Genomic DNA, 23,313 nt, shown 5'->3' with positions numbered 1-23,313 from the left:
ATTAATGTTTTCCTACCTGGTCCTTTTTGAATAAACCTTCTAAGTTGATTAGAACAGGAATTGGGTCCTGAAACATGTGATTTTTGGGTGAAAAAAAGCAAAATTGTCAAAAATTTTGAGTTTTTCTTTGAGTAGGCCTTTGAAACTTTGTAGATCATTTATATTAGTGTTTTCCTACCTGGTGCTTTTTAAATGAACCTTCTAAGTTAAATAGAACAGAAATTGGGTCCAGAAACATGTGATTTTCGGGTGAAAAAAACCAAAATTGCCTGAAATTTTGAGTTTTTTTTTGAGTAGAACTTTGAAACTTTGTAGATCATTAGAATTAATGTTTTCCTACCTGGTCCTTTTTAAATGAACCTTCTAAGTTGAATAGAACAGAAATTGGGTCCTGAAACATGTCATTTTCGAGTGAAAAAAACCAAAATTGCCAAAAATTTTAATTTTTTTTTTGAGTAGGACTTTGAAACTTTGTAGATCATTAGAATTAATGTTTTCCTACCTGGTCCTTTTTAAATGAACCTTCCAAATTAACAAGAACAAATAACAAAACCAAAACAAATTTTTTACAATTTTTATTTTTATCAAGAAAATATAACTTATATGCAAAAAATATTCTATTTAAATAATTTAAACACACTGGAATCTCGTGGCGCGTTCTCGACCAACGTCGCGCGCTCTCTTCGCACGGTCCGCGTTTTCGAATATTTACACACAACCAAAAAAATAAAAGTAGAAAAAAATTAATTAATTAACGATCAATCAATTAATTAATTAATTAAACTTTACTGTTGTCGTCGAGCTCGTGATGTAGATGCAAAGGGGCGCCGTTCGCGCACAACTCCTGGAACGACTGCTCGAAACAGTGTTTCAGTTCCGCGTAAGTCACCACCAGGACGCTCTGCTCGTCCCTGGACATCAGACAAATTTTCTCGGGCGCCCCGGCGTCCAGTTTGTTCAGGCACTGGATGATGTGCCCCATGTCGATCCAGGGCTGACCCTCCTCCGTCACCTGGTGGAACACGTAGTCCCTGAACAGCTTCAGCATGTACCTAAACCGTTTTCCCTTGTTTTAATAGCAATCGTCATAATATAAGCCAAAAAATGTCCTTAATAAGAAGATCCTGGTACTTTGCATTTCTATTATTAAGTTATTAATTAATTAATACACGAGATCAATCCCATTACAAATGCCGCTTTGCTCCCCTACTTTCTAGACCAGTTTCGAACGTCTAGGTCATGTCTGTGAAGAGTTATCAAGGAATTAAAAGAAAAAAAATCACAAATTATCCGGTGTACTTAAGTCTGGTTAGTCATGAGGGCCAAAGTTTATAATATGCTTCAAAGAACCATATTGTATTTATATACTAGCGTTGTATGTCAATATGTTAAAATTTATTAATGGTATCTTAAATACCGAATGTCAACAAAATCCATGACCAATCAGTTATGAAAGTCACATGATCTTAAGATTTAATTTGTCAAATATCTGTCAGAATTTATTAACTGCATCTTAAATTAAACATCAAATTCCTTGGACCAGTACAAATAAAGTTAGGAGTCACGCGACCTGAACCTCAAACGTCAATTATCTGTCAAAATTTATTAATGGCCATCGGAAATTTCAAACCGATCGGACCAATAGCGAAAAAGATTATGATCTTAGAACATTGAAAGGTTCTTTTCAAAGGTTCCCTTCAATGTTCTAAGGATAAACTGAATGTTTTATCTAGTACAAGGCCTTGTGCACAAGTAATTTGTATTTTTCACCAGGTTATGATGGTAATTCAAGCTGATATCATTAAACAGACATATTTTTGAACCTAGATAATAAAAAGTTGTGTAGAACCAAAAAAAAAATGAAATTCCTTCAAAACTCAAAGTCTCAGTCTCTCTCTAAGTACATTGGTACTTAGCAGGTCATCTATCTATAAGGTCTGATGATGTTTTATTAGCGAAACATGTAACCTTCGTGACATATAAGAAGAGACTTGGAGTTTTTTAATTTTTTTTTCTCTAGTTACGTAGGTCTCTTTGAGATAATGGACGAGTTCTTTCAATCTAATTGACTTCTCTTAAAAAACTAAACTGCCACTTTTTTGCGATAAAAAATGGCACAACTGCTGCAATTCTCACAGCGATGAACCTTAACGAATGAGAATTATCGATGACGATCAAGTAAGAGAGGAAGTTTCTATTGTTTTTTGATTGTCGATTGGTTTTTATAACTTAAAAATGCCATTAAAAAAAATGAAGTAGAAGGTTTAGAGAGTATGAGAAAATTAAGTTACAAGAGCTGAAGACCGGTGATTTAAACAGTTTGAATGAAATATTCTTTACCAATGTTAAAATGAATAAAAACGCATTTTTTTTCGGTCATTATTATCGTAAAACATTAAATGCCTAGAATTGAAAAATCTCTTTGATTTTTACTCAATTACCTGAAAAAAATTAATTGGTTACTTCCAGGCAGTTGAAATTCTTAATATCTGAAAAAATTACAACTAAAAAAATTATTTTCGTTTAACTCCTTGGGATAAAAGCAAATTGTTACTTCCAGGCAGTTTATTTTTTACCCTACTTCCCATAAGATCCCTCCTAAACGCCTGGAAGACGCTTTTCAGTACTTAAAAGGATTATTCCAGGCATTTAATGCCTGTGACAAATCCTACCAAGCATTAAACCAACTCGACTGTCAGGAATTAGACCTTGAAACTCTTTAAACCTTCTAGAAATAAAGAATAAAGTTCCAAGTTCGGTTAAATTAAATATTCCAGACACTTGGGTCATTCAGTACTTAAACAGATTATTCCAGGGATTTAATGCCTGTGACAAATCCTACCAAGCATTAAACCAACTCGACTGCCAGGAATTAGACCTTGAAACTCTTTAAACCTTCTAGAAATAAAGAATAAAGTTCCAAGTTCGGTTAAATTAAATATTCCAGGCACTTGGGCCATTCGAATGCCTGGCATTGACCCCTGAGTTATTTTAGATTGTTCAAAATTCAAAAACAAATTCTTAAATTCAGTAAGATTCCCTTTAAATGGCTCGGGGTACTTAAGGGTTAATGAATTTTTTAATATCTACTTTCGCTCCGTCCGATTTTACCAATTTGAACTTGATTTCTACCCTTGATTTTCTTCTCTGCTTCGTTTTTCTTTTTTTTTTTTTCTACGAGTGAATACCCAGGTGGATCTGATGATGTCTAGTACGGGCGAAACACGTGTAATCAATCATCTGACTTTAATTTAACAAATTCGAAACCTGTGACTTGGAGTTTGTTTTCATTAGTATTTAATGAGAAAAGACGGACTATTTCTTGGAATTGTAACTTTCTTGGTTTTCGAGTTATTGGCACGTTGACAAAAAATTTTAGAACCACAATCGGGTGACTGAAAGATTTTTTTTTCAACTCTATATGGGATAGGAATGATTTAGTGGTGTGCAGAAGTTGTTGACTGTGTTTTGGTCTTGCATAATCGTAAAGCATTTTAAACAGTTCTTTAGTCAGTTTAAACTTGCAAAAGGTTGTACATATCCTTCGTTGTCTCTTTGTTTGAATACGGATCAATAATTTGGTCTCCTTTTTACATGAATAATTCTATAGCACTAGAAAGAGTTGAGTGAACTGAAGTTTACTTAAAAGACGCACTAATAATGATTTAATGCTTATTTATAAACTTTTGAACGTCCTTATGATTGATTAATGTAAATCGAATTGGAATTGAACTCAAATTTATTTGCCATAAAGAGTCAATTTATTGCTAGAAACAAGATAAAGATCGCGATTTAAGGGTAAATCACAAAGAAATCGGGTTATTTTTGGGGATAGACAGTTTTTTAGGTGATGATATACAGTAATGGACAAATTTATGGAATAGTATAAAATTATATTAAATTTAAATAAACAAACTGAGCTATTAGATTGGATATTAACGACAAAACTGGCTGTTATTCATACGTATTATTTTGGAAAACAATGTTTTTTGAAAAGTATTTCTTACTGGTAAGTTGTGTGGGGTGGGTGGGGGGCTAAGGGTAGGCTTAATGAAAAACGGTTTTTTTGCAGAAAATAATTGCCTAAGAGAAAAATGCTTTCTGAAAAAATTCTAGGCGAGAATTTACGTATACTATTCTGTTTACAAAAGGCAGAAAATTAAGGCTTTTAAAATAATTGACAAGGGATTCAGGTACATAATATGTATATCTATTTCAATCATCCGTTAGGCATAGGGCTTTATAAGCTCTATAAAAAAGTGTCAAAGATCCTCTTAATGTGAATCCTTCAGTGTAAATAGTTCTGTAAAAGATTAATTTATCATGCCAAAACACCGCGTTATTCTCCATGTGATCTCAGACAACAAATTTTGGATTTATTTAAAATGGATAGAAAAAAGTCACTCCTCGAAATCTCAAAACTTGATCCTAGAAAAGCCTTCACACACATTAAGAACCGGTGCACGCAATTTGGTGTTAACGTAACAAGTAGAACCGTAAGAAAACGTCTGCTTGATGGGAGGTTTTTTTTTGGGAAAGTTGCTGTTCAAAAGCCACTTCTAATAATAATAATAATACTTCTTTATTTGCTCAAACACATCCAACAGCTTAGCATCGTCAAAAGGTATAGACTGTCAAACGCCAATAATACAGTGCACAAAGGGAGACATTAATCTATCAGAGTTTTACCTACATAACATAGCAAATAAAAAAAAAAAAATTAAACAAAATACAATTTTGGTTCGCATCAGAAATGCTCACAAGTATGTATGAAACATTTGTTATACAAATATGAAAGTATAATATTCGATAAATTTTGATAGACTAGGTTAAAGACTATTGTAGAATTCGTCCAATGAGTATGGACAGATCTCCAAAATCAGGTTTTCGTTACTTGCTTAAATCTATTAGAATGTAGTTGTTTTGATTTTTGCAACTTAAATGCTCTCTGCCAGTCAGCCGAGTTACCCCAAAATAACAGTCCATATGACAACTTTGATTGAAAAAGTCCCATATACGCCATTCACATACTACTGGAGGCGCCAATTGAACAATTCTGCGCAACAGAAAAAGAACCGACGAGAGTTTTATTGCCAGATCTATTATATGGTTCTTCCATGATAATTTATTATCTAGATAAACACCCAGAAATTTGATCGCGTCTATTCTCTGATGTCTTTCCCTTAAAGAGAAATTAACCACCTCTGTTTTATTAAGATTCAAGCACAGATTATTGTCAGCAAACCATACTTTTAACTTGTGAAGAGTTGCACTAGTTCCATTCTATAGGAAAATCAGATCTGAATTCTGACTGAGAAGAGTTGTGTCATCCGCATATTGTACAGATATCACCTCTGAGAAGTCGGCGGGTAATTCATTTACATAAAGTAAAAACAGAAGAGGACCCAAGATTGATCCTTGAGGCACCCCTGTTGTTATTCGAAGTATGGAGGATGTTCTTCCTCCACAAGTCACCATCTGCTGACGCTCACAAAGGTAGGACTGGATAAGTTCCAGGCAAATACCCCGGATACCATAAAAAACCAACTTGCTCAACAAAATACTATGCGAGACACAGTCGAACGCTTTTGAGAGGTCGCAGAAAATTGCACTCACTGTCTTGCCCCCCTCAAATGCATCAACCAGGTAGTCTACCATTACCTGATATTGGTCGATGATTTCATGGATCATCCATATTCCCTTTTTAAATATAGGAACAACTTCTATCAAAGAAAAATAGAAAAGCCCCAAAAGGCTCCTCTCTTGGCCTCGAGAAAAACGAAATAGCAAATGTATTAGGTAAAGCAAATTTTCCCTATTTGAATCCGATGGTAGGAAATATGTAAGATGGGTGCAAGATTCAAAGCAAAGTACCAAAATTCCAACTGCGAAGCGCATGGAGGCAAAAGTACATAATGGTCTGGGGATGTTTTCTCAAGTGAAGGGTTAAATGAACCGATTACAATATAAAAAAATATTGGAAAATACAATGCTACTACCATTTGCAGAAGAAGATAGGTATGCCATTGGGATGGATATTTCAACAGGACATTTATGATTCGAACCGAAACATTCGTCCGCGAAGTTAATAACTCTAATTAAATGGCCATCTCGATCCCCAGACCCGAACCCCGTTGAACATCTTTGGGACATTATTAAGTCTGAGTGGTCGAAAATTTTTGTAGAAACTGGTCAAAAATTGGTCGACTCCGTGCCTAGAAAGTGTCACGTACTCTTCGATGCTGACGAATACCGTTTTTTTTTTGTTTTATAAAATACTAGAAGTTTCCATACTTATTGTTGTGCGAAAATTAGCTATAATTATTAATATGAATAATCATTATTTAATAAAATGAAAACATAAATAAATATCGTTAGAAATCGTATTCTACTATGCATATGGTGCGATAAATATTAGAAACAAATATACTTGTGAAAATAAAAGGTTTCCATACATTTTTCCACCACTGTACGTATATTCTACGGTTCAATAAATTTACCTGGTTGATAAATATACAAATAACTTGCTGAGAAACTGAAATTTTTGCAAAATTTCCACTTATTGGCGATTGAAAAAAATGGCACAACTACTGCAATTTTCATAGCGATAAAATATGGGTTTTTCACGTTTTACTCAAAAACCTTAAGGTTATGTGAGAAAAGTATAGATCCAAAAACTATAGATTTTTTTATCGCGTATAATTTTCGTAAAAAGGATTTTTTTCTCAGGCAATTATTTTCTGCAAAAAAGGCGTTTTTCATTTATTCTAGCCTTGGCCCCCCACCCACCCCACACTACTTATCAGTAAGAAATTCTTTACAAAAATCATTGCTTTTTCATATCTAATCTAATAACACAGTTTGTATATTTAAATTTAATATAATTATATGTATATTAATAAATATTTAATACAGAAACGGTGCTATTAGATTGGATACTATAGACGAAAAACTCTGCATTTGTTGCATGCAAGAGACTTCAAAATTATAATGTAATCCTTCAAGTTTGGTACCTAAATTAAATCGAAAAACTTGTACCGTAATTAACGCGTTTGTTGGATGCGATACAAGGCATGTTTTATATTAATTAAGCCCCTTTTGACAATGAAAGTGCCACCCAAAGTTTAAAAAAAATAAATAAATTCGTACCGATCTCCGGTTTCCGACCAGGTGCTCTCCATATTAAACTCCGGCCGTTCGTTGATCGTCGTCAGTTTCGCCATCAACTTAAAAAGTCGATCGTTTTGCACCTCTTTGGCCAATTCCCCGTCCAAAGCGTCGATGTGACCGTGCAGATTGTCCAGTTGCGAGAAAAACCGCGCCCCTATGGTCGGCATCAGATCCGTAACGCTTTTCCGCGAATTACTCAACAAAGTCGAGATCAAGTGATGTAGATCGGGACTGTAGCTGCGCTGCACCATCTCCAAGGCTATGGGCATATTGTCCCTTTGTACAGCCATCTGTAGCCGAATAATAATATTTCGATTTAAATAAACGAGAACCAAGCGTTCCAGGGGGGAAAGTTACACGCGTTTCCCTTGAAAAGTCTGATGATGCCCTCCTGAAATAAGCGAAACACGCGTAAAATCCTCCTCCAACTAATCAATTTACCGTTGATTTACAGGCGAGGGCGAGCACCAGTTTGCCCAGAGAGGTGAGATCCTGCTGCTGGTAGTGTTGCACCAGGGCCACGTGGTTCACCGAGGTTCCCTCGTGGATCACCACGTCCATCACAGCCAGACAGCTCAGTCTTAACCTTAAATTTGATTTAATTACTTCTCAGTTGAAATTTATATGAGGGGTTTTTGGTCCTGTTTTTTCCTGTAGTAAGGGCATTTAATGACCTTTAATTTACTGTATGATAATGAAATAGTCAATGGTGTTCAATGATTTTATTAGAGGAAGTTCTGTTTAAATTTTCAACTCTCTGACTTCGTTATTTTCAGAGTTATGAGCATTTTGTGCTTAGGAACTTTAATTTCTTTGAAAAATTTGTTTTTTTTAACTTCCAAGGCATGTATCTTTATTTAAAAAAATGTTTGGAAAAAATGCTGAAATAGGTGTTCAATGATTTTATTAGAGGAAGCCTTGTCTAAATTTTCAACTCTCTAACTTCATTATTTTCAGAGTTATGAGCATTTTGTGCTTAGGAACTTTAATTTCTTTGAAAAATTTGTTTTTTTTAACTTCCAAGGCATGTATCTTTATTTAAAAAAATGTTTGGAAAAAATGCTGAAATAGGTGTTCAATGATTTTATTAGAGGAAGCCTTGTCTAAATTTTCAACTCTCTAACTTCATTATTTTCAGAGTTATGAGCATTTTGTGCTTAGGAACTTTAATTTCTTTGAAAAATTTGTTTTTTTTAACTTCCAAGGCATGTATCTTTATTTAAAAAAATGTTTGGAAAAAATGCTGAAATAGGTGTTCAATGATTTTATTAGAGGAAGCCCTGTCTAAATTTTCAACTCTCTAACTTCATTATTTTCAGAGTTATGAGCATTTTGTGTTTAGGAACTTTAATTTCTTTGAAAAATTTGTTTTTTTTAACTTCCAAGGCATGTATCTTTATTTAAAAAAATGTTTGGAAAAAATGCTGAAATAGGTGTTCAATGATTTTATTAGAGGAAGCCCTGTCTAAATTTTCAACTCTCTAACTTCATTATTTTCAGAGTTATGAGCATTTTGTGTTTAGGAACTTTAATTTCTTTGAAAAATTTGTTTTTTTTAACTTCCAAGGCATGTATCTTTATTTAAAAAAATGTTTGGAAAAAATGCTGAAATAGGTGTTCAATGATTTTATTAGAGGAAGCCCTGTCTAAATTTTCAACTCTCTAACTTCATTATTTTCAGAGTTATGAGCATTTTGTGTTTAGGAACTTTAATTTCTTTGAAAAATTTGTTTTTTTTAACTTCCAAGGCATGTATCTTTATTTAAAAAAATGTTTGGAAAAAATGCTGAAATAGGTGTTCAATGATTTTATTAGAGGAAGCCCTGTCTAAATTTTCAACTCTCTAACTTCATTATTTTCAGAGTTATGAGCATTTTGTGCTTAGGAACTCTAATTTCTTTGTAAAAAATGTTTTTTTCAACTTCCAAGGCATGTATCTTTATTAAAAAACAGTTTTTGGAAAAAATGCTGAAATAGGTGTCCAATGATATTATTAGAGGAAGCCCTGTCTAAATTTTCAACTCTCTAACTTCATTATTTTCAGAGTTATGAGCATTTTGTGCTTAGGAACTTTAATTTCTTTGTAAAATTTGTTTTTTCAACTTCCAAGGCATGTATCTTTATTGAAAACATTTTTTGGAAAAAATGCTGAAATAGGTGTCCAATGATTTTATTAGAGGAAGTTCTGTTTAAATTTTCAACTCTCTAACTTCATTATTTTCAGAGTTATGAGCATTTTGTGCTTAGGAACTTTAATTTCTTTGTAAAATTTGTTTTTTCAACTTCCAAGGCATGTATCTTTATTGAAAACATTTTTTGGAAAAAATGCTGAAATAGGTGTTCAATGATTTTATTAGAGGAAGTTCTGTTTAAATTTTCAACTCTCTAACTTCATTATTTTCAGAGTTATGAGCATTTTGTGCTTAAGAACTTTAATTTCTTTGAAAAATTTGTTTTTTCAACTTCCAAGGCATATATCTTTATTAAAAACAGTTTTTGAAAAAAATGCTGAAATAGCTGTCCAATGATTTTATTAGAGGAAGTTCTGTTTAAATTTTCAACTCTCTAACTTCATTATTTTCAGAGTTATGAGCATTTTGTGCTTAAGAACTCTAATTTCTTTGTAAAAAATGTTTTTTTTAACTTCCAAGGCATGTATCTTTATTAAAAACATTTTTTGGAAAAAATGCTGAAATAGGTGTCCAATGATTTTATTAGAGAAAGTTCTGTTTAAATTTTCAACTCTCTAACTTCATTAGTTTCAGAGTTATGAGCATTTTGTGCTTAGGAACTTTAATTTCTTTGTAAAAAATGTTTTTTTCAACTTCCAAGGCATGTATCTTTATTAAAAACAGTTTTTGGAAAAAATGCTGAAATAGGTGTTCAATGATTTTATTAGAGGAAGTTCTGTCTAAATTTTCAACTCTCTAACTTCATTATTTTCAGAGTTATAAGCATTTTGTGCTTAGGAACTTTAATTTCTTTGTAAAAAATGTTTTTTTCAACTTCCAAGGCATGTATCTTTATTAAAAAACATTTTTTGGAAAAAATGCTGAAATAGGTGTTCAATGATTTTATTAGAGGAAGTTCTGTTTAAATTTTCAACTCCCTAACTTCATTATTTTCAGAGTTATGAGCATTTTGTGTTTAGGAACTTTAATTTCTTTGTAAAATTTGTTTTTTCAACTTCCAAGGCATGTATCTTTATTGAAAACATTTTTTGGAAAAAATGCTGAAATAGGTGTCCAATGATTTTATTAGAGAAAGTTCTGTTTAAATTTTCAACTCTCTAACTTCATTAGTTTCAGAGTTATGAGCATTTTGTGCTTAGGAACTTTAATTTCTTTGTAAAAAATGTTTTTTTTAACTTCCAAGGCATGTATCTTTATTAAAAACATTTTTTGGAAAAAATGCTGAAATAGGTGTCCAATGATTTTATTAGAGAAAGTTCTGTTTAAATTTTCAACTCTCTAACTTCATTAGTTTCAGAGTTATGAGCATTTTGTGCTTAGGAACTTTAATTTCTTTGTAAAAAATGTTTTTTTTAACTTCCAAGGCATGTATCTTTATTAAAAACATTTTTTGGAAAAAATGCTGAAATAGGTGTCCAATGATTTTATTAGAGAAAGTTCTGTTTAAATTTTCAACTCTCTAACTTCATTAGTTTCAGAGTTATGAGCATTTTGTGCTTAGGAACTTTAATTTCTTTGTAAAAAATGTTTTTTTTAACTTCCAAGGCATGTATCTTTATTAAAAACATTTTTTGGAAAAAATGCTGAAATAGGTGTTCAATGATTTTATTAGAGGAAGCCCTGTCTAAATTTTCAACTCTCTAACTTCATTATTTTCAGAGTTATGAGCATTTTGTGTTTAGGAACTTTAATTTCTTTGAAAAATTTGTTTTTTTTAACTTCCAAGGCATGTATCTTTATTTAAAAAAATGTTTGGAAAAAATGCTGAAATAGGTGTTCAATGATTTTATTAGAGGAAGCCCTGTCTAAATTTTCAACTCTCTAACTTCATTATTTTCAGAGTTATGAGCATTTTGTGCTTAGGAACTCTAATTTCTTTGTAAAAAATGTTTTTTTCAACTTCCAAGGCATGTATCTTTATTAAAAAACAGTTTTTGGAAAAAATGCTGAAATAGGTGTCCAATGATATTATTAGAGGAAGCCCTGTCTAAATTTTCAACTCTCTAACTTCATTATTTTCAGAGTTATGAGCATTTTGTGCTTAGGAACTTTAATTTCTTTGTAAAATTTGTTTTTTCAACTTCCAAGGCATGTATCTTTATTGAAAACATTTTTTGGAAAAAATGCTGAAATAGGTGTCCAATGATTTTATTAGAGGAAGTTCTGTTTAAATTTTCAACTCTCTAACTTCATTATTTTCAGAGTTATGAGCATTTTGTGCTTAGGAACTTTAATTTCTTTGTAAAATTTGTTTTTTCAACTTCCAAGGCATGTATCTTTATTGAAAACATTTTTTGGAAAAAATGCTGAAATAGGTGTTCAATGATTTTATTAGAGGAAGTTCTGTTTAAATTTTCAACTCTCTAACTTCATTATTTTCAGAGTTATGAGCATTTTGTGCTTAAGAACTTTAATTTCTTTGAAAAATTTGTTTTTTCAACTTCCAAGGCATATATCTTTATTAAAAACAGTTTTTGAAAAAAATGCTGAAATAGCTGTCCAATGATTTTATTAGAGGAAGTTCTGTTTAAATTTTCAACTCTCTAACTTCATTATTTTCAGAGTTATGAGCATTTTGTGCTTAAGAACTCTAATTTCTTTGTAAAAAATGTTTTTTTTAACTTCCAAGGCATGTATCTTTATTAAAAACATTTTTTGGAAAAAATGCTGAAATAGGTGTCCAATGATTTTATTAGAGAAAGTTCTGTTTAAATTTTCAACTCTCTAACTTCATTAGTTTCAGAGTTATGAGCATTTTGTGCTTAGGAACTTTAATTTCTTTGTAAAAAATGTTTTTTTCAACTTCCAAGGCATGTATCTTTATTAAAAACAGTTTTTGGAAAAAATGCTGAAATAGGTGTTCAATGATTTTATTAGAGGAAGTTCTGTCTAAATTTTCAACTCTCTAACTTCATTATTTTCAGAGTTATAAGCATTTTGTGCTTAGGAACTTTAATTTCTTTGTAAAAAATGTTTTTTTCAACTTCCAAGGCATGTATCTTTATTAAAAAACATTTTTTGGAAAAAATGCTGAAATAGGTGTTCAATGATTTTATTAGAGGAAGTTCTGTTTAAATTTTCAACTCCCTAACTTCATTATTTTCAGAGTTATGAGCATTTTGTGTTTAGGAACTTTAATTTCTTTGTAAAATTTGTTTTTTCAACTTCCAAGGCATGTATCTTTATTGAAAACATTTTTTGGAAAAAATGCTGAAATAGGTGTCCAATGATTTTATTAGAGAAAGTTCTGTTTAAATTTTCAACTCTCTAACTTCATTAGTTTCAGAGTTATGAGCATTTTGTGCTTAGGAACTTTAATTTCTTTGTAAAAAATGTTTTTTTTAACTTCCAAGGCATGTATCTTTATTAAAAACATTTTTTGGAAAAAATGCTGAAATAGGTGTCCAATGATTTTATTAGAGAAAGTTCTGTTTAAATTTTCAACTCTCTAACTTCATTAGTTTCAGAGTTATGAGCATTTTGTGCTTAGGAACTTTAATTTCTTTGTAAAAAATGTTTTTTTTAACTTCCAAGGCATGTATCTTTATTAAAAACATTTTTTGGAAAAAATGCTGAAATAGGTGTCCAATGATTTTATTAGAGAAAGTTCTGTTTAAATTTTCAACTCTCTAACTTCATTAGTTTCAGAGTTATGAGCATTTTGTGCTTAGGAACTTTAATTTCTTTGTAAAAAATGTTTTTTTTAACTTCCAAGGCATGTATCTTTATTAAAAACATTTTTTGGAAAAAATGCTGAAATAGGTGTTCAATGATTTTATTAGAGGAAGCCCTGTCTAAATTTTCAACTCTCTAACTTCATTATTTTCAGAGTTATGAGCATTTTGTGTTTAGGAACTTTAATTTCTTTGAAAAATTTGTTTTTTTTAACTTCCAAGGCATGTATCTTTATTTAAAAAAATGTTTGGAAAAAATGCTGAAATAGGTGTTCAATGATTTTATTAGAGGAAGCCCTGTCTAAATTTTCAACTCTCTAACTTCATTATTTTCAGAGTTATGAGCATTTTGTGCTTAGGAACTCTAATTTCTTTGTAAAAAATGTTTTTTTCAACTTCCAAGGCATGTATCTTTATTAAAAAACAGTTTTTGGAAAAAATGCTGAAATAGGTGTCCAATGATATTATTAGAGGAAGCCCTGTCTAAATTTTCAACTCTCTAACTTCATTATTTTCAGAGTTATGAGCATTTTGTGCTTAGGAACTTTAATTTCTTTGTAAAATTTGTTTTTTCAACTTCCAAGGCATGTATCTTTATTGAAAACATTTTTTGGAAAAAATGCTGAAATAGGTGTCCAATGATTTTATTAGAGGAAGTTCTGTTTAAATTTTCAACTCTCTAACTTCATTATTTTCAGAGTTATGAGCATTTTGTGCCTAGAAACAATGATATAGACAATAGGTTGGAAAAAATGAATTCTTATTTATATATCTCTATCTCAGTCTAAGAATTAGAAGAGGATGGTAATAAAGTGATATTTTTCTAGTATAATCAGACCTGGTAAACCCGAAAAACACTATTTCCAGACACTATTCCCAAAAATCTCAGTCTAAGAATTAGAAAAGGGGTACCTATGGGAAAATGATCAATATTTCGGTTTCAATGTTTTTCCGAGAAAACTATTGGCTGGAGAAAATACTTGTTATAATAAAAGTTGTTGGGAATGTCAATGCGCATCAGATACAACAAAAAAATTAATTTTATCTTCAATAGTTTTCCAGAAAAACCGGAAAAACCTCTTAACAGTTTTCCCGAATTTTCTCGAAAACTGGAGGGAAAATTAAAATTTTTCTTGTACCAATTGATTCCTAGTCAAAAATACTACAAATTATGTAGAATAACTTTTAGTCGTAAATGTCGAAATAAAGGAGTTATGGACGATTTTTGAAAAATTGCCAACTTTTTGGTGAAAAATTTGAAAAAAAAAAAAAAATTTCGAAAAAATTCAATTTTTTTTAATACATCGATAGAACTAATAAAATCCTTTAAAAAAGCTTAATAAAACTTTTTTGAAAAATACACCTAAAAAAAGTTATACCCGATTTTCCGAAAAATTCCTTCCCCAAAAAATCCAAAGGGGTACCCCTGGGAAAATTTCCATTATTTCGGTTTTTATTTTTTTCCAGGAAAACTAAAGACTGGAGAAAAAAAATGTTTTAATAAAAGTTGTTTGGAATATCAATGCGCATCAAATGAAACAAAAAAATTAATTTTATCTTCAATAGTTTTCCAGAAAATCGGGAAAAACCTCCAAACAGTTTTCCCGAATTTCCTCGAAAACTGTTGGGAAAATTGAAAATTTTCTTGTACCATTTGATTCCTAGTCAAAAATACTACAAATTATGTAGAATAACTTTTAGTCGTAAATGTCGAAATAAAGGAGTTATGGACGATTTTTAAAAAATTGGCTAATTTTTGGTGAAAAATTTGAAAAATTTTTTTCGAAAAAAATTAAATTTTTTTAATACATCGATAGAACTAATAAAATCCTTCAAAAAAGCTTAATAAAACTTTTTTCAAAAATTTACCTAAAAAAAGTTATACCCGATTTTCCGAAAAATTTCTTCTCCGAGAAATCCAAAGGGGTACCCCTGGAAAAATATTAGTTTTTTTGGTTTTTATTTTTTTCCGGGAAAACTATTGGCTGGAGAAAAAAAATGTTTCAATAAAAGTTGTTTGGAATGTCAATGCGCATCAGATGCAACAAAAAAATTAATTTTATCTTCAATAGTTTTCCAGAAAATCGGGAAAAACCTCTAAACAGTTTTCCCGAATTTTCTCGAAAACTGTTGGGAAAATTAAAAATTTTCTTGCACCATTTGATTCCTAGTCAAAAATACTACAAATTATGTAGAATAACTTTTAGTCGTAAATGTCGAAACAAAGGAGTTATGGACGATTTTTGAAAAATTGGCAACTTTTTGGTGAAAAATTTGAAAAAAAAAATTTTTTCGAAAAAATTCAATTTTTTTTAATACATCGATAGAACTAATAAAATCCTTCAAAAAAGCTTAATAAAACTTTTTCGAAAAATGTACCTAAAAAAAGTTATACCCGATTTTCCGAAAAATTTCTTCCCCAAGAAATCCAAAGGGGTACCCCCTGGAAAAATATTAATTTTTTCGGTTTTAATTTTTTTCCGGGAAAACTATTGGCTGAAGAAAAAAAATGTTTTAATAAAAGTTGTTTGGAATATCAATGCGCATCAGATGCAACAAAAAAATTAATTTTATCTTCAATAGTTTTCCAGAAAAACGGGAAAAACCTCTTAACAGTTTTCCCGAATTTTCTCGAAAACTGGAGGGAAAATTAAAAATTTTCTTGTACCATTTGATTCCTAGTCAAAAATGCTACAAATTATGTAGAATAACTTTTAGTCGTAAATGTCGAAATAAAGGAGTTATGGACGATTTTTGAAAAATTGGCTACTTTTTGGTGAAAAATTTGAAAAAAAAAAAAAATTGAAAAAAACTATTTTCTTTTTATACATCGATAGAACTAATAAAATCCTTTAAAAAAGCTTAATAAAACTTTTTTCAAAAATTTACCTAAAAAAAGTTATACCCGATTTTCCGAAAAATTTCTTCCCCAAAAAATCCAAAGGGGTACCCCTGGAAAAATATTAGTTTTTTTGGTTTTTATTTTTTTCCAGGAAAACTATTGGCTGGAGAAAAAAATTGTTATAATAAAAGTTGTTTGGAATGTCAATGCGCATCAGATCCAATAAAAAAAATAATTTTATCTTCAATAGTTTTCCAAAAAATCAGGAAAAACCTCCAAACAGTTTTCCCGAATTTTCTCGAAAACTGTTGGGAAAATTGAAAATTTTCTTGTACCATTTGATTCCTAGTCAAAAATACTACAAATTATGTAGAATAACTTTTAGTCGTAAATGTCGAAATAAAGGAGTTATGGACGATTTTTGAAAAATTGGCTACTTTTTGGTGAAAAATTTGAAAAAAAAAAAAATTTTGGAAAAAATTAAATTTTTTTTAATACATCGATAGAACTAATAAAATCCTTCAAAAAAGCTTAATAAAACTTTTTTCAAAAATTTACTTAAAAAAAGTTATACCCGATTTTCCGAAAAATTCGTTCCCCAAAAAATCCAAAGGGGTACCCCTGGAAAAATATTAGTTTTTTTGGTTTTTATTTTTTTCCGGGAAAACTATTGGCTGGAGAAAAAAAATGTTTTAATAAAAGTTGTTTGGAATGTCAATGCGCATCAGATCCAATAAAAAAATTAATTTTATCTTCAATAGTTTTCCAGAAAATCGGGAAAAACCTCTAAACAGTTTTCCCGAATTTTCTCGAAAACTGTTGGGAAAATTGAAAATTTTCTTGTACCATTTGATTCCTAGTCAAAAATACTACAAATGATATAGAATAACTCTTAGTCGTAAATGTCGAAATAAAGGAGTTATGGACGATTTTTGAAAAATTGCCAACTTTTTGGTGGAAAATTTGAAAAAAAAAAAAATTTGGAAAAAATTAATTTTATTTCAATACATCGATAGAACTAATGAAATCCTTTAAAAAAGCTTAATAAAACTTTTTCGAAAAATGTACCAAAAAAAAGTTATACCCGAAATTCCAAAAAACTTCTCAATATGGCCAAGATCTCAAACACCTTTGCAAATTGCCCCGTAACTCTAAAACTATGAGGTCCAGCATAAAAACTGTAGACTTCTCTTTCGTTCAGCATTAAAAACCCTCTCCGATGAGCCGACTTTCATTAAAATTCGAATCCGAATAACCGAAACACGCACAATTTTCAAAAACACAAGGCGAAACCGCTGTTACCTGTTCTTCGAGGTCAAAATGATCTTGGTGGGATCGAGACTGCGACACGCCAACCCACTGGAATGGATCGACCGTAGGGCGGAGGCCAACTGCATGACGTAGTTCCAAATGAGGGCCTCCGACAGTTTATTGATCTGCTGGTGCCGTAGCAGGTTGTTCTTTTGATAACTGTACGGCATCGGGGTCGATTTGTCGCTGGCGAACGGGTCCAGGTAACCCGGTTGGTCGTTGGAGAAGAATTTGTTCATCAGGGTCTCCGAACCCGGATAATAACTGAAATTTAAAATTCATTCCATCTCGTTCTCTCCTCCATCTTTCTATATACACACACTCTTGTCTTACCTATATACAAACACCATGGAATTATCACCGAAGGCCTTCGTGGTGAAGACCTCTTTAAGCTGCACGATATTCGGATGGTTCAGTTTCTTCCACGTTTCGACCATCGTCATGAATTTGGCGTTTTGCAGACGGAAGCCGTGGATCCTGCGCAGGCAGTAACGCACCCCGGTTTTCGCGTGGGTCGCTTTGTACATGGACGTTTGGTAGCCCAGGTGGGCCTTGTGCAGTACCTGATGGTTTTTCTTTGATTATTTTAATTATTGAGTCTATTGGGCCCGCCTGTCTACCAGATGTGGTACTACTTGATTTTTTTTTTTAATGGCTTTAGGAACTTTTGTAGACACTAATGGTTTTCTAGCTAGTGTTTCTTGAAAACATTTGAATGGAATTAGGTGTTTAAACATATGATTTTCGAGTGAAAAAAACCAAAATTGCCAAAAATTTTGAGTTTTTTTTTGAGTAGGGTTTTGAAAATTTGTAGATCTTTAGAATTAATGTTTTCCTACCTGGTGCTTTTTGAATGAACATTCTAAGTTGATTAGAACAGGAATTGGGTCCTGAAAAGTGTGATTTTTGAGTGAAAAAAACCAAAATTGCCAAAAATTATGAGTTTTTTTTTGAGTAGGGTTTTGAAAATTTGTAGATCATTAGAATTAATGTTTTCCTACCTGGTGCTTTTTGAATGAACATTCTAAGTTGATTAGAACAGGAATTGGGTCCTGAAAAGTGTGATTTTTGAGTGAAAAAAACCAAAATTGCCAAAAATTATGAGTTTTTTTTTGAGTAGGGTTTTGAAAATTTGTAGATCATTAGAATTAATGTTTTCCTACCTGGTGCTTTTTGAATGAACATTCTAAGTTGATTAGAACAGGAATTGGGTCCTGAAATGTATGATTTTTGAGTGAAAAAAACCAAAATTGCCAAAAATTTTGAGTTTTTTTTTGAGTAGGGTTTTAAAACTTTGTAGATCTTTAGAATTAATGTTTTGCTACCTGGTGCTTTTTGAATGAACATTCTAAGTTGATTAGAACAGGAATTGGGTCCTGAAATGTATGATTTTTGAGTGAAAAAAACCAAAATTGCCAAAAATTTTGAGTTTTTTTTTTGAGTAGGGCTTTGAAACTTTGTAGATCGTTAGAATTAATGTTTTCCAACCTGGTACTTTTTGAATGAACATTCTAAGTTGGTTAGAACATGAATTGGGTCCTGAAACATATGATTTTCGAGTGAAAAAAACCAAAATTGCCAAAAATTTTGAGTTTTTTTTTGAGTAGGGTTTTGAAACTTTGTAGATCTTTAGAATTAATGTTTTCCTACCTGGTACTTTTTGAATGAACATTCTAAGTTGATTAGAACAGGAGTTGGGTCCTGAAACTTATGATTTTTGAGTATAAAAAACCAAAATTGCCAAAAATTTTGAGTTTTTTTTTGAGTAGGAATTTGAAACTTTGTAGATCATTAGAATTAGTGTTTTCCTAACTGGTACTTTTTGAATGAACATTCTAAGTTGATTAGAACAGGAATTGGGTCCTGAAACATATGATTTTTGAGTGAAAAAAACCAAAATTGCCAAAAATTTTGAGTTTTTTTTTGAGTAGGGTTTTGAAACTTTGTAGATCGTTAGAATTAATGTTTTCCTACCTGGTGCTTTTTGAATGAACATTCTAAGTTGATTAGAACATGAATTGGGTTCTGAAACGTATGATTTTTGAGTGAAAAAAACCAAAATTGCCAAAAATGTTGAGTTTTTTTTTGAGTAGGGTTTTGAAACTTTGTAGATCGTTAGAATTAATGTTTTCCTACCTGGTGCTTTTTGAATGAACATTCTAAGTTGATTAGAACAGAAATTGGGTCCTGAAACATATGATTTTTGAGTGAAAAAAACCAAAATTCCCAAAAAATTTGAGTTTTTTTTTGAGTAGGGTTTTGAAACTTTGTAGATCGTTAGAATTAATGTTTTCCTACCTGGTGCTTTTTGAATGAACATTCTAAGTTGATTAGAACATGAATTGGGTCCTGAAACGTATGATTTTTGAGTGAAAAAAACCAAAATTGCCAAAAATTTTGAGTTTTTTTTTGAGTAGGGTTTTGAAACTTTGTAGATCTTTAGAATTAATGTTTTCCTACCTGGTGCTTTTTGAATGAACATTCTAAGTTGATTAGAAGAGGAATTGGGTCCTGAAACGTATGATTTTTGAGTGAAAAAAACCAAAATTGCCAAAAATTTTGAGTTTTTTTTTGAGTAGGGTTTTGAAACTTTGTAGATCTTTAGAATTAATGTTTTCCTACCTGGTGCTTTTTGAATGAACATTCTAAGTTGATTAGAACAGGAATTGGGTCCTGAAATGTATGATTTTTGAGTGGAAAAAACCAAAATTGCTAAAAATTTTGAGTTTTTCTTTGAGTAGAGTTTTGAAACTTTGTAGATCATTAGAATTAATGTTTTCCTACCTGGTACTTTTTGAATGAACATTCTAAGTTGATTAGAACAGGAATTGGGTCCTGAAACATGTGGTTTCTGAGTGAAAAAAACCAAAATTGCCAAAAATTTTGAGTTTTTTTTTGAGTAGGACTTTGAAACTTTGTAGATCATTAGAATTAATGTTTTCCTATCTGGTCCTTTTTGAATGAACATTCTAAGTTGATTAGAACAGGAATTGGGTCCTGAAACGTGTGGTTTTTGAGTGAAAAAAACCAAAATTGCCAAAAATGTTGAGTTTTTTTTTGAGTAGGGTTTTGAAACTTTGTAGATCGTTAGAATTAATGTTTTCCTACCTGGTGCTTTTTGAATGAACACTCTAAATTGAATAGAACAGGAATTGGGTCCTGAAACGTATGATTTTTGAGTGAAAAAAACGAAAATTGCCAAAAATTTTGAGTTTTTTTTTGAGTAGGACTTTGAAACTTTGTAGATCGTTAGAATTAATGTTTTCCTACCTGGTACTTTTTGAATGAACATTCTAAGTTGATTAGAACATGAATTGGGTCCTGAAACGTATGATATTTGAGTGAAAAAAACCAAAATTCCCAAAAATTTTGAGTTTTTTTTTGAGTAGGGTTTTGAAACTTTGTAGATCGTTAGAATTAATGTTTTCCTACCTGGTACTTTTTGAATGAACATTCTAAGTTGATTAGAACATGAATTGGGTCCTGAAACGTATGATATTTGAGTGAAAAAAACCAAAATTCCCAAAAATTTTGAGTTTTTTTTTGAGTAGGGTTTTGAAACTTTGTAGATCGTTAGAATTAATGTTTTCCTACCTGGTGCTTTTTGAATGAACATTCTAAGTTGATTAGAACAGAAATTGGGTCCTGAAACATATGATTTTTGAGTGAAAAAAACCAAAATTCCCAAAAAATTTGAGTTTTTTTTTGAGTAGGGTTTTGAAATTTTGTAGATCGTTAGAATTAATGTTTTCCTACCTGGTGCTTTTTGAATGAACATTCTAAGTTGATTAGAACATGAATTGGGTCCTGAAACGTATGATATTTGAGTGAAAAAAACCAAAATTCCCAAAAATTTTGAGTTTTTTTTTGAGTAGGGTTTTGAAACTTTGTAGATCGTTAGAATTAATGTTTTCCTACCTGGTACTTTTTGAATGAACATTCTAAGTTGATTAGAACATGAATTGGGTCCTGAAACGTATGATATTTGAGTGAAAAAAACCAAAATTCCCAAAAATTTTGAGTTTTTTTTTGAGTAGGGTTTTGAAACTTTGTAGATCGTTAGAATTAATGTTTTCCTACCTGGTACTTTTTGAATGAACATTCTAAGTTGATTAGAACAGGAATTGGGTCCTGAAACGTGTGGTTTTTGAGTGAAAAAAACCAAAATTGCCAAAAATTTTGAGTTTTTTTTTGAGTAGGGTTTTGAAACTTTGTAGATCTTTAGAATTAATGTTTTCCTACCTGGTACTTTTTGAATGAACATTCTAAGTTGATTAGAACATGAATTGGGTCCTGAAACGTATGATTTTTGAGTGAAAAAAACCAAAATTGCCAAAAATTTTGAGTTTTTTTTTGAGTTGGGTTTTGAAAATTTGTAGATCTTTAGAATTAATGTTTTCCTACCTGGTACTTTTTGAATGAATATTCTAAGTTGATTAGAACAGAAATTGGGTCCTGAAATATGGGGTTTTTGAGTGAAAAAAACCGAAATTGTCAAAAATTTTGAGTTTTTTTTTGAGTAGGGTTTTGAAACTTTGTAGATCTTTAGAATTAATGTTTTCCTACCTGGTGCTTTTTGAATGAATATTCTAAGTTGATTAGAACAGAAATTGGGTCCTGAAATGTATGATTTTCGAGTGAAAAAAACCAAAATTGCCAAAAATTTTGAGTTTTTTTTTGAGTAGGACTTTAAAACTTTGTAGATCATTAGAATTAATGTTTTCCTATCTGGTCCTTTTTGAATGAACCTTCTAAGTTGAATAGAACAGGAATTGGGTCCTGAAATGTATGATTTTTGAGTGAAAAAAACCAAAATTGCCAAAAAATTGTGAGTTTCTTTTTGAGTAGGGCTTTGAAACTTTGTAGACCATTAAAATTAATATTTTCCTACAAGACACTTTTTGAATGAACATCTTAAATTGAATAAAACATCAAAATTTCAATCACTAAATACTCACTTGATTCGAGATAGGTTCCAAAGGGTACAACTCATGATAGCTCTCCACCTCCTGAGGCAAATCCGAATTCAGCGTAGAATTCCCTTGCAACAGACTCAACATACTCCTGTTCATCACGTCCTGCTTAATATCGTCGGCAACAAAGTAAGACATCTCAGATTTGGCCACGAACGGCACATATTCATTCGAGGAACCCACAATCGGTTGCACACCCTCACTACTTTCTAATTTAAAACAATTTCATGACACACAATACCCTCCTCTTTTCGCACCACTTACCTCCGTTGGAGTCCTGAGGGTACTGCTGGAAAAAGTAGGTGGTACCGCCAACATTCTCGTGATAAGCGGGCACCACCACGGGCCCATTCGAGACATTCAATTTCTCTTGGAGTATCGGGGAGCTGGAGTGCGCGGGGGAGTGATTCACGGGGGTGGACTCGCCCCCCGAGAGCTCTTGTTCCTCAAACTTTTTCGCCAAACTGTTAAAAGCCGAGGGGGAAACCGACACGAAGGAACTGTGGCTGAAACTCGACGAGGGGGACGTGGAGTAGCCGCTCATTCTGGGGACAAATTCTGTTATGTGACCTGAAATATCGGTCAAAGACTGTTTTTACTGTTTTCTTATTTAATCCCTCGGGTTTAAAAGAGAGAGAGAAAGTTCTAATTTAGGTCTTTTTGTCTTTGTTCTTACTGCTTCTCCTGTTTGGAATGTTACAGTACTATCTACTGCCTAAGTACCACAACAGTTAGAGGGAAAAAAAAACAACACAAAAATAGACTCACTGGTTCTCTCCAGCTGTGAAAACGTATGGGAACGAGCGATCTGCGGCATCCAATTCATGTTTCCACGGCTCGATTAGGCCGCTCCGCTTGTATTCGGGCACTTTTTGCTTCGAAAATCGGCTCCTCGTACCGGCTAGGATCTAATTAGGGCTTGGATTTTCACTTTTCTCGATTCTTTATTGCCCATTTGTTGTTTTCTTTCACTTTTCCATCCTGATCTGACATACATACATATATATAAATGTCTGTGTTTCGTTGTGACAGCACACAGTACCTCCACTGTTGCATAGACTTTAATTAGGTTCGATTAATTTTTCCATGCTTCAGGAAGGTTCTCCAGAACCAATTGGGTCAATTGTTTTAAATAAAAAGCTCAAAAAACC

General features: G+C 31.7%; 1 protein-coding gene and 1 long non-coding RNA gene across 6 annotated transcripts; one reads left to right on the top strand and one right to left on the bottom strand.

Annotated features, from left to right (window-relative positions):
* Positions 1-560: 560 nt before the first annotated feature.
* Positions 561-23,313, bottom strand: LOC126747644 (PAN2-PAN3 deadenylation complex subunit PAN3). Of its 3 annotated transcripts, none has more exons than XM_050456400.1 (8): positions 22,931-23,313; positions 22,427-22,707; positions 22,148-22,371; positions 17,523-17,764; positions 17,181-17,453; positions 7,612-7,756; positions 7,150-7,460; positions 561-1,052 (listed from the first exon to the last, which is right to left on the bottom strand). In XM_050456400.1, the coding sequence occupies exons 2-8, from the start codon at positions 22,704-22,706 to the stop codon at positions 779-781; spliced, it is 1,749 nt and encodes a 582-aa protein (XP_050312357.1). In that variant the 5' UTR covers position 22,707; positions 22,931-23,313; the 3' UTR covers positions 561-778. The 3 variants fall into 3 exon arrangements, with proteins under 3 accessions (XP_050312357.1, XP_050312355.1, XP_050312356.1); XM_050456398.1 differs by having other exon boundaries at positions 22,427-22,732; positions 22,931-23,298; XM_050456399.1 differs by having other exon boundaries at positions 17,523-17,752; positions 22,427-22,732; positions 22,931-23,281.
* Positions 7,967-13,265, top strand: LOC126747671 (uncharacterized). Of its 3 annotated transcripts, none has more exons than XR_007664318.1 (3): positions 7,967-8,060; positions 10,955-11,135; positions 13,125-13,265. It is a non-coding gene; the product is annotated as an uncharacterized LOC126747671 (long non-coding RNA). The 3 variants fall into 3 exon arrangements; XR_007664317.1 differs by lacking the exon at positions 7,967-8,060 and adding an exon at positions 8,148-8,241; XR_007664319.1 differs by lacking the exon at positions 7,967-8,060 and adding an exon at positions 8,890-8,965.

Source organism: Anthonomus grandis, chromosome 19 (assembly GCF_022605725.1).
Source record: "Anthonomus grandis grandis chromosome 19, icAntGran1.3, whole genome shotgun sequence".
Classification (NCBI taxonomy): domain Eukaryota; kingdom Metazoa; phylum Arthropoda; class Insecta; order Coleoptera; family Curculionidae; genus Anthonomus; species Anthonomus grandis.
Note: the sequence above shows the minus strand (reverse complement) of the source record. Positions and strands in the feature narration are given on the sequence as shown.